General features: G+C 44.2%; 1 protein-coding gene across 1 annotated transcript; it reads right to left on the bottom strand.

Moving 5' to 3' along the window:
• LOC134865499 (proline-rich transmembrane protein 3) lies at positions 1-15,235 on the bottom strand. The gene is made up of 4 exons (XM_063885050.1): positions 14,974-15,235; positions 7,304-8,196; positions 6,934-7,212; positions 1-2,345 (listed from the first exon to the last, which is right to left on the bottom strand). Exons 2-4 carry the CDS (start codon positions 8,115-8,117, stop codon positions 304-306), a joined length of 3,135 nt encoding a protein of 1,044 aa, XP_063741120.1. The 5' UTR covers positions 8,118-8,196; positions 14,974-15,235; the 3' UTR covers positions 1-303.
• Between the last annotated feature and the right edge of the window lie 727 nt (positions 15,236-15,962).

Below are 15,962 nucleotides of genomic sequence, written 5' to 3'. Positions count from 1 at the left end.
TGTGTAGAGAAGAGTGTGCTGTGATGTTTATCTGTGCTATATTTCCAATTTTACTCCCAGAGTAAAAGCTATACCATATTTTTTTTTTCAAACACAGATGTTAAATTCTTTAACAAAATAAAAGGCAACTAAGTGATATCCTTTAAGGTCATCACCAAGAGACACTTGTTTCCCTTTTCTAAAAATAATCATTTTTAGGCAATGATCAAATGTTCCCAAGTTTTATGAAGTCTTGATCAGGAAAAGTTTTTGTTAAATGGGTGTTTGATGTGTGGTAATTGGTCCTCAAGTCCAAGGTTTGGTTCATAGATCAATTATCTCACTGCTGACACTGGCGGAGTCGTCATGTCGGCTGACCTCCAGGTAACTCCGCGACCCCACGGGCCTCCCAGCCCTCCCCCGCACCCTCTCTGAGTCTGGGGTGATGAACGGCCGTGTGTCGTCCACTCCATCCTCCCCCAGATTCCCTGTTGACGTTCTGGAGGGACGAAGTGACACAGGGCAGGACACTGATGAGGGGACGCTTCCCATCGCGTTCCCAGGCCACCTGTTACCCTGGTGGGAGGGTGTGGGGGGAGCAGTCACCTGCCTGCTGGGCACACTGCTCAGCACGCTGCCCCCCAGTGGCATAGAAGACTCTGTCGCCTCGCTGCTCTCAGAAAGCATCTGAGGATCACTGTTCCTGCGAAGCCAGGGTCCCTGACTGACCCCTGATCCCGGGGAGGGGGACCCTGAGGTTTGGTTAAAAGGATGAAACAAGCTTCCTCCTCCAAGCAGGTACTCCCTGTTCAGGGCCTCGTCAATGCTGCGGGTCAGGTCAATAGGAGATGGGGGCCGCAGATCGAACTCGTAAAGAGACAGTGTAGTGTCCCCATCCTGATCCAGACTGCCGCTTACAGACCGCTGAGGAGGCCGGCCCAGCGCCTGCAGTCTGAGCAGGGAGCCCGTAGAGCCCTCGGAGAGGCCTCGCTCTGCAGAGTGGCCTCGCTCTGCAGAGTGGCCCCTGTGGTTGCGCCCCCTGTTGCTGTCTTTGACGTAGCGTGGCTGGGCCGTGGCCTGCTCGTGGTTCTGGTTCCTGATCAGACTCTTACTGATGTCAGCTCCAGGACGCTCCTGACCAGCCCAGTTGTTAGGCACCTCCCCTGGTCCACCACCTCCTCCTCCTCCTCCTCCTCCTCCTCCTCCTCCTCCTCCCACCCCATTACTGTCAGACTTTTTACAGGGTTTCCCCCTCAGGCTTTGGACTATCTTGGACCAGCAGGTGTGTCTTTGAGAGGAGCCTGTAGATTGGCCAGGGGATGGCAAGTCTCCTGCTGGTCTGCCATCCGTTCCCCCCTCCTCTCTTCCATGGCAACCTTGTGGCCTCCAGAACACCCAGGAGCCCAGGAGGAGGAGGGAGAACCCCCAAGCCAGCTCCAGGAGCCGGGCCCAGAAGTGCACCAGCCACCATCCCCAGTTGAAGCGCGTCCAGTCCCCTAGCAGCCCATAGAGCCATAAGGTGGCATGGACATGCAGCCCACAGCACAGGGCCCCCAGAACTGCACACACTGCCAGCACTCTTCCCAGGATCACCCCGGTCCTCCTGCTTCCTGTCCAAGCCTTCCTCCTGGCCTCTTCAGGAACTCCATGGTGGGGTATGGTAGGACAGCGTATACGTGGAAACACATAGCATAGGAAGCCCAGACAGAGAGCCAGGCCCCAGCACAGGGCCAGGACCTGTAGGGTGACGGGCACCACAGGCGACAGAGCTGGGGAAAGCAGATCAGCCGCCAGCAGCAGCGTACACTGCAACACAGCCAACACAGCCACCAGAGGAGGACGCTCCAAAGAGGAAGGTAACACGCTTACTCCTGCCACCCTCAATGCCAGCAGTGCCAGCGCAGCCTGTGTCCACACCAGCAAATGAAGAGGCAAGTTGTAGAGGGCCGTAACAGCGGGGCGAGGCAGGAATTTCCTGGTGCCATAGGGGTCCATCAGAAAGAGAGCCGCCCTGAGGCCTCCAGCGAGAAACAAAAGTGCATTGGCCAGTGCAAGAGCCCCCCGATGAGGACAGTTTGCGCCAGGGGACAAGATGAGGCCGAGAGCTGCTCCAGCGAACAGGAGGAGGAAGAGGCTCACGGAGCCGTAGACATGCAGCTCCCAGGCGAATGCCAACGTCCGGCTCAGGTCACCCCAGTAGAGAAGAGTGCTGTTAAAGGAGGGGCTGTGACTGGGAGATGGGGCTGGATTAGAGGTAGTGTGTGGAGCTTGGTGAGGATGTCCAAGGAGAATGGAATGGTTCCTCTTAACAATATCAGCCTGAAATGTGGGGCTTAGTCTTGTTCGTGTGACACCAGTGGAGGTCCCTACAAAAACAGAAAGAGATTTGATTTTCAGTTTATCTTTTAAATATATACATACCGCTTTCCTGTTGAAGTTAAAGCAGATCAATGACATTACATGAAATACTATTCAGAACCACTAGAGGAGTGTAGCTCCCCATCACATGTAATGAGCTAGAATCATGACGCTGTTCTCTAACGTAACTTAATGGGTTTGCACAGACCCAGGTCTATATATAAGTATGAAGACACAGTCGTATAAAATAAGCCCAGTATTAGAACCACATGGTCTAATACTTTCATTCATTGCTGGCTAATACCTCTGACATTCATTTTAAATACTAAAACTACATTACTTATTTTACTTTTTCGTTTTTCGCTTTGCAAGATTACTCATCAGCTGTAACATTGTATCCAAAAACATGGCTTTGAAATATCAAGAGCTAAACCACAAACAGTGCCTCTTTGTGAGAGCAGAATTGATGATAATTGATTAGATGATAGATAAATAAGTCACATAAAACATAGGTAATAAAAACAATCAAAGCCTAACATCCAATATTACTATTCTGAAGTGAAATAACAATGTTTACACCTAAAGTCTTATTATGTCATTTACATTAAAGTGTTGAAAAAGAAAACGAGATGGGGACAGTCAAGTAGAATCTGTCTCGGCCTGCCTTAAATCTCAGTATGATTTGTATATTATGCCACCACATTGTGCACATTGTATACATAATACATTATGCTGAGTTAGACTCCTCAGGATTACTGAAAATTAATCGTGTAGTTTGATTGGATTAGATTATATAATTAACAGGAGGATCTACATTACGTAACAACAACAAACAGACACAACAGTGCCACAAAGCAGTCACGAAAACTCTCTCCTAAAAAAGTCTTACACAATACATTAGTACCTCAAGGAACAACACCTTGACAATTTGTGCATGCACACACATACTTCTGTTTGTTCAAGGCACTCCACCTAATCCTCCTGAAAAACTCTGGAAACACCCAACACCATTATAATCATGGGGCCATTCATCACTAAGCCCTTTGTGAAATACTCATATGTAAAGATAACTCACAAAACATATTGAGCAACACAACGTTATGTGAATAATAACACTACAGTATTGTATATACAGTGGGGCAAAAAAGTATTTAGTCAGCCACCAATTGTGCAAGTTCTCCCATTTAAAAAGATGAGAGAGGCCTGTAATTTTTATCATAGGTATACCTCAACTATGAGAGACAAAATGAGAAAAGAAAATCCAGGAAATCACATTGTAGGATTTTTAAAGAATTTATTTTCAAATTATTGTGGAAAATAAGTATTTGGTCAATAACAAAAGTTCATCTCAATACTTTGTTATATACCCTTTGTTGGCAATGACAGAGGTCAAACGTTTTCTGTAAGTCTTCAAAAGGTTTCCACACACTGTTGCTGGTATTTTGGCCCATTCCTCCATGCAGATCTCCTCTAAAGCAGTGATGTGTTGGGGCTGTCGCTGGGCAACAGACTTTCAACTCCCTCCAAAGATTTTCTATGGGGTTGAGATCTGGAGACTGGCTACGCCACTCCAAATGCTTCTTAGGAAGCCACTCCTTCGTTGCCCTGGCGGTGTGTTTGGGATCATTGTCATGCTGAAAGACCCAGCCACGCTTCATCTTCAGTGCCCTTGCTGATGGAAGGAGGTTTTCACTAAAAATCTCACGATACATGGCCCCATTCATTCTTTCCTTTACACGGATCAGTCGTCCTGGTCCCTTTGCAGAGAAACAGCCCCAAAGCATGATGTTTCCACCCCCACGCTTCACAGTAGGTATGGTGTTCTTTGGATGCAACTCTGCATTCTTTCTCCTCCAAACACGACGAGTTGAGTTTTTACCAAAAAGTTCTATTTTGGTTTCATCTGAGCATATGACATTCTCCCAACCCTCTTCTGGATCATCCAAATGCCCTCTAGCAAACTTCAGACGGGCCTGGACATGTACTGGCTTAAGCAGGGGGACACGTCTGGAACTGCAGGATTTAAGTCCCTGGCGGCGTAGTGTGTTACTGATGGTAGCCTCTGTTACTTTGGTCCCAGCTCTCTGCAGGTCATTCACTAGGTCCCCCCGTGTGGTTCTGGGATTCTTGCTCACCGTTCTTGTGATCATTTTGACCCCACGGGGTGAGATCTTGCGTGGAGCCCCAGATCGAGGGAGATTAGCAGTGGTCTTGTATGTCTTCCATTTTCTAATAATTGCTCCCACAGTTGATTTCTTCACACCAAGCTGCTTACCTATTGCAGATTCAGTTTTCCCAGCCTGGTGCAGGTCTACAATTTTGTGTCTGGTCTCCTTTGACAGCTCTTTGGTCTTGGCCATAGTGGAGTTTGGAGTATGACTGTTTGAGGTTGTGGACAGGTGTCTTTTATACTGATAACGAGTTCAAAAAGTTGCCATTAATACAGGTAACGAGTGGAGGACAGAGGAGCCTCTTAAAGAAGAAGTTACAGGTCTGTGAGAGCCAGAAATCTTGCTTGTTTGTAGGTGACCAAATACTTATTTTACCGAGGAATTTACCAATTAATTCATTAAAAATCCTACAATGTGATTTCCTGGATTTTTTTTTTCTCATTTTGTCTCTCATAGTTGAAGTGTACCTATGATAGAAATTACAGGCCTCTCTCATCTTTTTAAATGGGAGAACTTGCACAATTGGTGGCTGACTAAATACTTTTTTGCCCCACTGTATAGCAATACTTTAAGGTTTTAAATGGGCCCTATATGGATACATTTGAGGTTCATGTTTTTTTGTGACTATTGTGATGCATTTACACGCTTTAATGTTCAAAAAGGTCCTTATGTTTCTCATACTGCCTGTACTGCAGCACCTTTCACCCTCTGACTGAAACCAGAGTCCAGTTTAAGCCCAGCTTAGAGATGATATCACATACAATGTTTTGGAGCACTATTTAATAGAAGGGTGGTGTTACATTGTGATGTCACCATATTATAGAAGTAAACAAAGCAGTCCAATGGATGAGTTTCAGGCAGGAGGAGGGGAGTGTGTGTGAGAGAAACTCCCTCTTGAGGGGATCTTTGGGATTTTAGCAGACCATTTACATGCACAAAAACCTATATAACAAACTAAAGTGAAAGGGAAACCAGTACAAGTTTTAAAAGGGCCCCTTTAAGTTTAAGGCAGAAAATCGAAATAGAACACTAAATTAATATAATGGAAATAAAACAACCACTACATTACAGGAAGACAGCAACGACAATAAAGATAATGACTGTAACGTTAATGATGCAGAGCTAAGAAGCAGTCGTAGCTATAAGGTATCTATCGGGAATGATGTCTTAAGTAACATTTAACCTTAAAACTTGATGGATGCCCCGGCCGTGGCGCAACTGACTGGGGCACCTGCACCGTACAGCGGCGACCCGGGTTCGATTCCCGACCTGTGGTCCTTTCCGGATCCCACCCCGACTCTCTCTCCCACTTTCCTGTCACTCTCCTATCCGATTAAAGGCAAAAAGCCCCAAAAAATAACTTAAAAAAAACCAAAAAACTTGATGGACGGTGGAACACGATGACCAGTGGTAAATGAGTTAAGCAGTCAGCTCCTTGAAGGACGTTAAGCATGTCCTCTCCGTGTAGAAGACACCCATAAAGCTGACACACTGACTAATGACTCACTCCAGCATGTGTTTCACTTCCTGGCTCCCTCCCTAGCAACATAGGCGAGCACTGCATTCAGGTCACAGACACACTTCTTTATTTATATAAAAGGTATGTTTTACTTCCTTTCCTCAAACCCCGTTTTGTTTTTCCTCTTACAGGAGCAAGATCCAGACATATTCCAGATGTGCTGATTGCATTTCACAGCTGGATTCACTTACTGCTACCCTTGAGTTTTTTCTTCAACACACTGCTTTAAATGTCCACATGTTGAAATAAAAAAAACATTATTCTCCATAGGACACCCAATGATATGTTTCTCACCCTGATATAAATGTGGACTGATATTTGCCTACATTACAAACTGGTTTTGCTATGGATGCCGGACATTTGCATAATCCACGTGAAGACTTGTTTAAATGTCATTATTATGTTGTTTTTATGGTATCTAAGAGACTGGCTTATGGGCTCCATGTGTCATACTTTTTTATTTTCCATCTTTTTTTTTAACCCCACTCACTTCATCCCTTTCCCTGTGCATCTGGTTTTCATTTCAATCCCCACTCCCTGAATTTCTATGCCTTTCTTCCATCACACTTTCACCCACCCCATCTACACTCTCATCTGTATTCCCAACTGCCTCTTTCTCAGATCCTTACTTTTCTCTTGTCTGTCTCTTTGCATGACTGCGATTCTACCCGCCCCCGCTCTTCAACCCACCCTCTCACCTCCTGCTCATACTTTCTACCCTCGCTGTGTCTATCCCACACAACTACCACCCCACTTTCCATAGAACAGTGACTCTGAATGTTCCCTCCTTTGAAGCCTTTTCCAGGGTCTTCCAGTAAAAAAGTTCCAGCTGCATAAATAATTCAAATTTTAAATGATCAAGGGTAAAGGAGGCAAGTATACTAGCAAAAGACATTCATTCCTTACCTGTTGTTGAAGACTGTATAGTTGTGCTAGCTGTATTTCTCCCCAGAACTTCCGTTTTGTTGGTTTGAGGTGTTGTTTCTGAGAGTTTTCTCACAGCCTCCTGTGTTGTAGTAAGCACAGCTTTTGTAGATGTGGTTGTTATTTGCTGTGTTGTGGTTGGTTGTTCTTCAGTCTGTAACTGTTTAGAGCCAGTGGTGGTAGTTGTGGGCTGGGGTAATGTCACGGCAGCCTGCTTTGGAGTAGCACTGACGGTGGAAGGAGTGTCCTCTGTAAGTTTATCTACAAAGGGTGGATAAGACACATTTGTGGTAATTTTATTTCAACAGCACTTAAACATTAAACATGTTATCTAATATGTTTGATATCTCACCTGTTAATAAAACAGTTTCTTGTGTTACCACAGGGGACGGTGTGGCTCTTGTCTCAGTCTGTGGCGTTGTAGAGATTTTACCGGCTGTTGTAAGCACAGGCAGGTAGGGGTTCATAGCCTGACTTCCCTCTGGTGGTGTTTCTACATCAAAAACATTTGCTGTCTGTGCCTGTGGCTGGTACTGCGCCATTTCATCACCAACTGTTGCCTGAGGAACAGATGATTCCTCCTTCACAGGCATTACTGTTGGAACATTTCCTGATCCAAACCCATGTAAATCCTCATCCTCTGTCTCTTTGAGTGAACTCTCCTCTGAATTTCCTGCTGTCCCTGGCTCATCACCTGCAGATTCAGTGAAAGCAGCAGAAAGGAAAGTTGGCAAAGGTGGAATTGAGTCTTTTGTAGTAGGATCTTCTGTTACAAAAGCCCCGCTCAATGCTAAACGAGCTGTATCAGTTCTGGGCCTGGAGGCAGTGGGTTGAGTTAAAATTAGCCCGTTGCTGAGGTTCTGCGTAGAAAAAGCAGATATTAATGGAGGAGTGAACTGTGGGGTAGGACGGCTTGTTCGCCCCTGTTGCACTGCATTCGTATGTTTTTGTCTGTCCTGGACTGTAGCTCTGACTGGCACATCACTGCGGCCTCTCGGAGGCAAAGAAGGCCAGAGTCCAGCAGTCTGCTTTGTAGGTTGAGGTGAAGAATCATTAGGCAGGTCCGGAGGAGAGAATGAGGAAGAGGAGCCAATGATGGTCTGGGTATCTGAAGGATGGAGAGAGGAGAGGAGGAAGCCCAGGAAAAGGAGAGACATGGGAGCCATGGTCTGCCTGTGAGTAGAGAGTGGTGACTAGTCCCTCTGGCTGTCTGTCTGAGTGTCACACCATCCTTACACTGTGAAGCTGTTGACAGAGAAAAAAATAATAAAACAAACTGCTCACACACACTGTGGGTATCTTTACTTTCTGATACAACATTGTGTAATCCGAGGAGTGCATGTTGTAGAGGGCAGGTCAGTAAAACTCCCACAAGGTTTTAGCTGCATGACACCGGCTGACATATAGGGCGTGGTAAGGTGTATGGTTTCATGGCCCATATGAATACGCACACAGACACAAACAAAGACAAGACTCACCTTGTAATTTATATAACACAGTGCACCATCAGAATGATCAAGCCAAGAAAAAGAAGAAACTAAAAGGAGTCACAGATGGTTTCAGTCAGTAGCAGATGGACACATTCACTTTTTTCCGCACTATCTCCGCCATGAAATGTTCTTTGGATGATTACCAGTTCTGTTCTCCTCCCAAGTCTTTAGTATTGGACTTTTTCAGTTCTGTTTGAGTCATTGATGCCAGGAGTTGACAGCTGTAGCAGCGACTGTGGTGAAGCTCAGAGGACCAAGTGACACGGAGAGACCCCTGGGCCCTTGAGGATTACACAATCCAGCGAGTAATCTAGATAAACAGCTGCCAGGCGCATACCCTCAACATGCACTTCTCATCAAAAAACTCCCCTTTTCTTTTACTATTCGGGCCTCTGACATAAACCTCCCTTGTTCAGACCAGTATCTGTCTATGACTCACACTGGGAGGTAACCATTTGGAGGAGTGAGGAATATACTGAAACTTCATCGGAAAACCTTAGTAAGAAAGGTACAGAAGATAGAAATCAGTGCCTTTGGGAGAATTCATTCGGCTGCTGCTGCGTATGACTCACCTAGGATCTATTCACATGCTCACAGTGTGCGCAGCTGCAGTAATTTCCCAGAGTCCCAATACACACTGCAGCTGCGCACACTGTGAGCATGTGCGTTTCATACTCTTGTAAGATGTGAGTAATATGTGTGAGGGTATGGAAAAAAAACGTGTTTAAGTAGGTGTCTGTGTGTGCGTGTGTGCACCAAGCAGGAAGTCACAGAGCATATCGTAGGTATGTGACAAAATCAGCTTGCATTCATTGTTTAAAAACTATATATATATTAACTGTAATACAACAGCAGCTTGATAGAAAAACTAGCCATGAGTACAGTCAAATAAGTGGTAGTATATCTCAATCTCCACCCACTCACAGTAGCCTCAATGTTTATTTTCCTTCCCATCTAAGCCGCCTCTTCTATGCTCAGTCTATCGGCTGCAGGCCAATTCAACTGCTGATTAATCACCGTTTTTCCTTTTTCTTTCTTTTTCTCTTGTCCCCCATTTAACTGGAGTTGTTTCCACACAGCTCTACAGCATGCTCCTGGGTAAGAGTTGAAAGACGGCCCTGAAGATAGGCAGATAAGGTGGATGTAAGATAAGGAGATTAGAAAAATGAGTGTGCTCACAGAAAGGATAGGCGGGAGTAGAAAGACAGGGATGGAAGGGCCAGAGAAGATGGAGGAGGCATTGTGATGGTAATTTAGCAGAGGAGGGTACAGGGAAGAGAGTTAAGGGGCTTTGTGAGAAAATGAAGACAGAGAGAAAATCTAGAGAAAGCTAGTTTATATAAACTGACAGAAACTAAAAAGGAAAATATTTGAAGAAAAATAGGAAGAGTCACGAGGATACTATGTTTCAGGTTAAACAGGGTTGTTTTGGTCAAAACGAAGACATGGCAGTAGGTCTAGGAAAGCATGCGGAGAAACTAAGCCTGCTTCACCTTTTCTATGAGGTTCATTGGCAGGTGCGTAGTCTCTGGCAGGCGAGGATAAACAGCCTGTCTATTGAGAAATGCCTTGAGGTAAACATACTACTGTCTTGATAAAACATAATCCAGCATGTGTCATTTTATGTGTTTAAAGTGAGGTTGTAGAGATTCATGAGTCTGTCAGGATTCATCTCATCCCCACACATTGGCCATATGCCCGCACAGCAGAGGTTACCAAAAAAAAACCTTCTTGACTGGATTTATATGATTTGACTACAAGTTTCCATTGGAAGTAATACAAATGGATTACATTTAGGCTGATTGGCAGCTCTTCTAAGCAGACTGAATTACAGGCCAGGAACCTCTCACCATTTGTTGTTGTACCTAATTCCTACCCAACACAAGACAAGATCAGTTTAATCAGCTGGTCTGGTTTTAAATATAAATCTGCATTCTCTCAGTGCATCATGGCAGTTCCCACAAGGCACAGGGAGTAAAATACAGAGACGCACACTCCCAAAATACAACAGCATGTTCCTCTGTGTCTATCCGGGGGGAGAAGGGTTACTTTTATCATTATTAACCCCTCGGGGCAGAGGGACAAATCACTCCGTATTACATTTTCACTGGGATGGACATGTTGTGCAGATGTCGTCACTTTCTCTACCACAATATGTTCTTTGTCCAGAACAGGAAATGCCCATGCAAAATATCCAATACTACAGGAGCCAGAATCAAACTGAAGAGGATTATAAACCCCTTTGCCCACCGTTTAGACCTGCTGGTTATATAATTACATGAGTCAGTACAAAAGCAGCTGTTGCTAATTGTTGCAGTACTGATGTCATGTCTATGCTGATGTTATGTCCAGCTAATGTGTGTACTTTAGAAAGAAATCAGGCAGAGGGAGCCACGTTTTCAGAGAATCTTCCTTGCAAATTTTTTCTCTCTCTTCTCTATGCCAGATTTTAGACATCCGGGCAGTGCAATATTTCCATCCATGTGAGTGAATATTTCAATGCGCAAACAGTCTGTTTGCAGAGAGATGTGTCTTTTCAACAAAGACTTGTCTAATGCACGCACATGTTAAGAGCACATAGTATGCAAAACTGTCAAATGCTGAATGTTGCATTTGAAGGTCTGGTCAGATTTTGAGTCTTGTTCAGTAATTATTACTTATATTATTACATTTTTATGGTTTTGTAGAAAAACATGTTTTTCCTCCTCTACAGAAACTCATGTCTACACAGGCATGCCAGCAGCTCTGGGAGGATAGGCACAGTAGTGCTTTGAGCTAAATATTAACATTGGCTTGGTTACATGCCCACAATGACAATGCTAACACACTTTAATTTGGCAGGGAATGTGTACCATGTTCACAATATTAGTTTAGAGTGCTAGGCTTTGAACATTTGATACTTAGTAGCAGACGAAAAAGTACAGCTGAGGCTAATAAGAATGTTTATTATTTAGTATTGGACAAAATAAAATTATACCTTGTGATGGCACTACATAGAAAGTCGAGTGGTCAACAGATTCGTTACAAATTCACATGGAAAAGAACAGGAAATCTCATGAAAAGAAACGTTTACAGCTGATGGGAAAAAAATCCACAAATTGAAAAGTAAGGTGATGACAAAAGTTGGTACTATTCATGCTTCGGGAAGAATAGATATCTGTCCTGCAATGATAACAATTGATTCAGTAATTGTTGAGATATTTCAGTCCAAAGGAATCTACCTACTGACCATCATTGCCATCATTGCAAAAGCCATAGTCTCCATCAGTATATGTGAGGAAACATGCTTGCGCTGTGTGTCAGAGTGTCCAGTTCCTGAGTCATGGTATCCAATGTCAAGGTTGCTCTCTGATGAGCAGGATTTAACAGTCAAAGTCAGGGATGATTTGAGAGGCCCTCAGCTAAGAAGGAAAGCTTGCTAATGGACAATAGGGAAGAACATGAGAAGTTCAGAGGAAAATAAAAAAAGATACAAATCTCTAAGACAAAGAATTTGATATTTAGAATCAGATTACAGAGCCAGAGGGTTGCTGTAACAGGGATTCTGCATAATAAAATTGGCCTGAAAGAAAAAAGGAGACTGGACTAAACCAGTAGAGAACTGTTCGTCACTGTGGACCTCTGCACAGCAACGGCTTCTCAGTCTAACAGAGCAGTTAAGTATTACTTGCCATACAGATGTGTAACTTGTTTGTACTTCGCTACGTCGAGGGAAAGGTGGGACTGTAAAAGCAGTGTATGTATGTGAATTTGTGTGTACGTGAGACAGAGAGAGAAAAAGAGTGAGGGGGAAATGGGTGAGGGAGTATGTGCGGTTATGGTGGTATGCGGGTAGTGGGGGAGGTCGCAGGATTGACCGTTAAAAATTCCACACCTTGAGAAAACATATGGACTCCAAAAAGCTCCCACAATATTTTCTTGCTTATTTTAAATACAGCTACTGCGTTAAAAATATATTAATACTAATCAGTTTAGATGAAGTTGATTTATATATGAGGAGATATACGAGCTCTCCACATGCATTATAGATCCTGCAGGAAGTTTTCCAGGCGATCATCCAACTTCAAGACATCTGCCTTACACTAAAGCTGTCCATTTAGCTCTTAACACAAACCAACGACTGTTATAGGTTCCTCTCTCGTGGCGCTTCACTGCCTCGGGGGGTATCAAAACTCCATTGGAGTAACCGACCACACAGCGGGTCAAGCTTACGGAAGAGAGGAGGCTCCAGAACCAATCGAGGAAGCTTTTGATCCCCAGTCGAAGTGGATGTCCAGCTTAAAAGTGCTGAGCCCCACAACATCTTTGACTGATGTTCCGCCTTCATGCAAGCCACAGATCAAAGGCTGAAGGTCAGCCTCTAAGGGTGAGGCACTTTAACTTCACTGAGACTCCACCACACACACACACACACACACACACACACACACACACACACACACACACACACACACACACACACACACACACACACACACACACACACACACACACACACACACAGGCTACAAATAGTGGCATATGATAGATGACTATGGAAAGAAAGTTTAAGTTATCAAACATGCATTGTTTAAACATATTCAGTATATATAAATAAGTGTTTTCAGAACTTCAAATTAGTCCTCACACATTCCCAGAAACACTCCCTAGCTGTGATAAAGGTCTGGTGACTGATTGAAACAGCTGCTAAACCATATTGAGCCACAAAACACTTTCAGGAAAGAGATTAAAGGCATAAACAGATTGGGGGGAGTAAACCACAGGTCTGCTTAAACCCGAGACTCTCACTTCATTACAGCTGGATGCAATAAAACCACTGCTGTGTTAAGTGGTGGATTGTATATACAAAATAAATTAGTATCTTGTACATCACTGTCCTTGGTGCAAATGTACAACTTAATAACAAACGAATAAAGCATACTGCTAGGTGGATGGTACTTCTATAGACAATACATTATTTACTTGTACATAAATACACAGGTACAAGTCCTTGGTGCAGATTTACAACTTCATAAAAATGTTATTATTTATACCTGGTTTACCCGCCAAAATGATCTGGTGCCATAAAAGAGCTATGGGACGGATAAAGTCTAGTGCTCAGTGGTTTTGTCCTTCACCTTTGTCTTGATTTATGGTTTATTTTCCACTTCTCTGGGAGTGCTGGACTTCGCGGAAGTTTGTTATGTCTGCTGTTAAAATGGGAGGTATGTTTTTTACTAAATAGCATCTTGCCAAGTCTTTAAAAGACTAAGCCACTTAAGATCATATGCAGTCATGTATCATCCTGTGTACTATTACACCCTTTTAACCTTTCAAACGCCATCTTCTCTGTGAACACACTGTCAAAGCAGCCAGTAAATCTCTCTTGAGTTGCATTTACATTAGATAGGGCCCTTTTTTTTTATCTCGTCAGTGGTTGAGGGTGTGCGGTTTTCCTTTAAATTGGGGATTCCTCTGGCACAAGCAGGACTCTGCATTACATCCAGAAACACTTTGGAGCAGCTCTGCCTGTGCGCTCTCAATGGGAGTCGCATTGGCCCGGTACCCCCCCATTTTGCCTTCTCTCTCTGATGGATGCGTTCACTGATGAGGAACAGGTGAATCCAGATCCTCTAGCCCTGCCTACATGTTAAGGTGTGTTGCACTACCCCTGTTAAATAGGCCTACATAAACACACACAAACACAGAAAACAGGCTGAGCACCTGCCAGCAGAAATAGAGCCACTTGTTGCAATTTCTCCAAAGTTTTTCCAACTGGAGAGACACGCCTTTTCCATTTCCTTGTATATTTGCATTTAGCTTTGACATGCAAGTTACTGAATCGCCTTAAGGGACTGGTTTAATCGCATGACCGGTGCGTGATGTGTCAAGCAAACTAGGCATTTTAACTAGAACTGAATCAAATGTTCCACTTCAGCGTCAAATGCGCAGTCATTCAATAGTCTTTTCCATTATATCTGGATCGCATTGGCTACATTCCACCCTGATGCAAGAGATTATTAAGCGGGCTATCCGTTGTCAACTATTACGGCAACGTAACGAGAGTATTGTAGCTAAATTAATTAAAGATACAATTAACTCAGATTAACAGTTAGTTGGTCACGTTGATAGATGTAAGCTAAAATACAGTGTTATACATTTGAATGTTCTGGATTCAATAAATCTTCATTTAGATAGAGGGTTACTTTTACAATCACAGGATGACGTTATTTGCTGCTGGTCACGAAGAGCAGTAACGGCGTTACTGCGCACGTTACCCTCCAAACAGCACGAAGCCACAACGATGGCTTCAACCGACAGAAGGGAGGAGAGAATAAGCTCTTCCCGGTACCAACGCACACAGAGTAGGTTGTAATACCACGAAACAGGTTTAATGTGACGTGTTACATTAGTCGCCGTAAACCCTAACCGACCCGTACCGCGGCTCAGGTAGAGACGTCACTCTTGGGTCACTGCGCAAAGTACCGCCGCATAGCAGCCACCCCACCACTGTTATCAAGTCCATCTGTTTCCCCCATCAAACACAGCTTACCTGCAGGTCTGTACGGATCCTCTCGATGGCGTCCTCTGCGGCAGTATATGAGGACTAAGACATACCGAGTTAGCCAAATGGAAACGTGTTACGTTAGTCCAGGTTCAGTGCCTAATAGCCGCAGGGTACAAGTGGAAACAGTAAAGACGGTGCTCTACCGACAAACAGAGAGGTTCAGCAGCCCAGTGCCACAGCGCTCTCCAACCATGAGCCTCTGAGCAGATAAACGCCCCCTCCTACTGCTCCGTCTCTCTCCACACCGCTCCCTCCCTCTCATTTTTACTCACAAGCGGATAAACAGGATGGCTTGCCTACCTATCAAACATGCTATCAACATATGGTCTGTTATGCAACTGAAGCCCGGTACGCAGTTTCACATGGTGCACCCTTTTTCTGCCTTTTTGTAAAGCAGCCTGCTGAGACACTGCCCAGTGGAAATATGACGGCACTGACATCATCATCACACACACATCATGCTATGCCACTATCCACTATCTCCTCACCTCTCTCTCCTCGTGTTTCTCATATTATATGATTTGCTTCAGTTTTTTTTTCTTGTCCTGATATGTTTGCAGAAACCTGGAAACTTTACAACCTCCTCCACAATTTTTTTCAGATATGTTCACAACTTGTGCATCATTTTGGAATATAGATTTTCTAAGCATAATGCGAGATATGATGTTGGTCTCTTCTGCGCACAGAACCACTATTCCACATATGTCCTTCCTGGGAGAGGGACCACTTAAAGGTGTTCCCTCTCAAAATCGGATATAATGCACCCTGTGGCACATCTGTGATATGGGGAATCCCAAAAGTATTTGACTTTAATATCTAGGTTCTGTTTTGTTTTTGTTTTTTCAAATTATGGCTGAAAGTAAGCCCCAAACTGGGTTGTTCAAAGTCTCCCATTGGTGTCAAAAAAGTGTTACGTGAAGAAGACAGGTGAGTAGGCACCTGACGTTTCTGGCAGAGTTGTGCAGCAGCAGCAA

The sequence above is a fragment of the Eleginops maclovinus genome, chromosome 1 (assembly GCF_036324505.1).
Source record: "Eleginops maclovinus isolate JMC-PN-2008 ecotype Puerto Natales chromosome 1, JC_Emac_rtc_rv5, whole genome shotgun sequence".
Lineage (NCBI taxonomy): Eukaryota > Metazoa > Chordata > Actinopteri > Perciformes > Eleginopidae > Eleginops > Eleginops maclovinus.
Note: the sequence above shows the minus strand (reverse complement) of the source record. Positions and strands in the feature narration are given on the sequence as shown.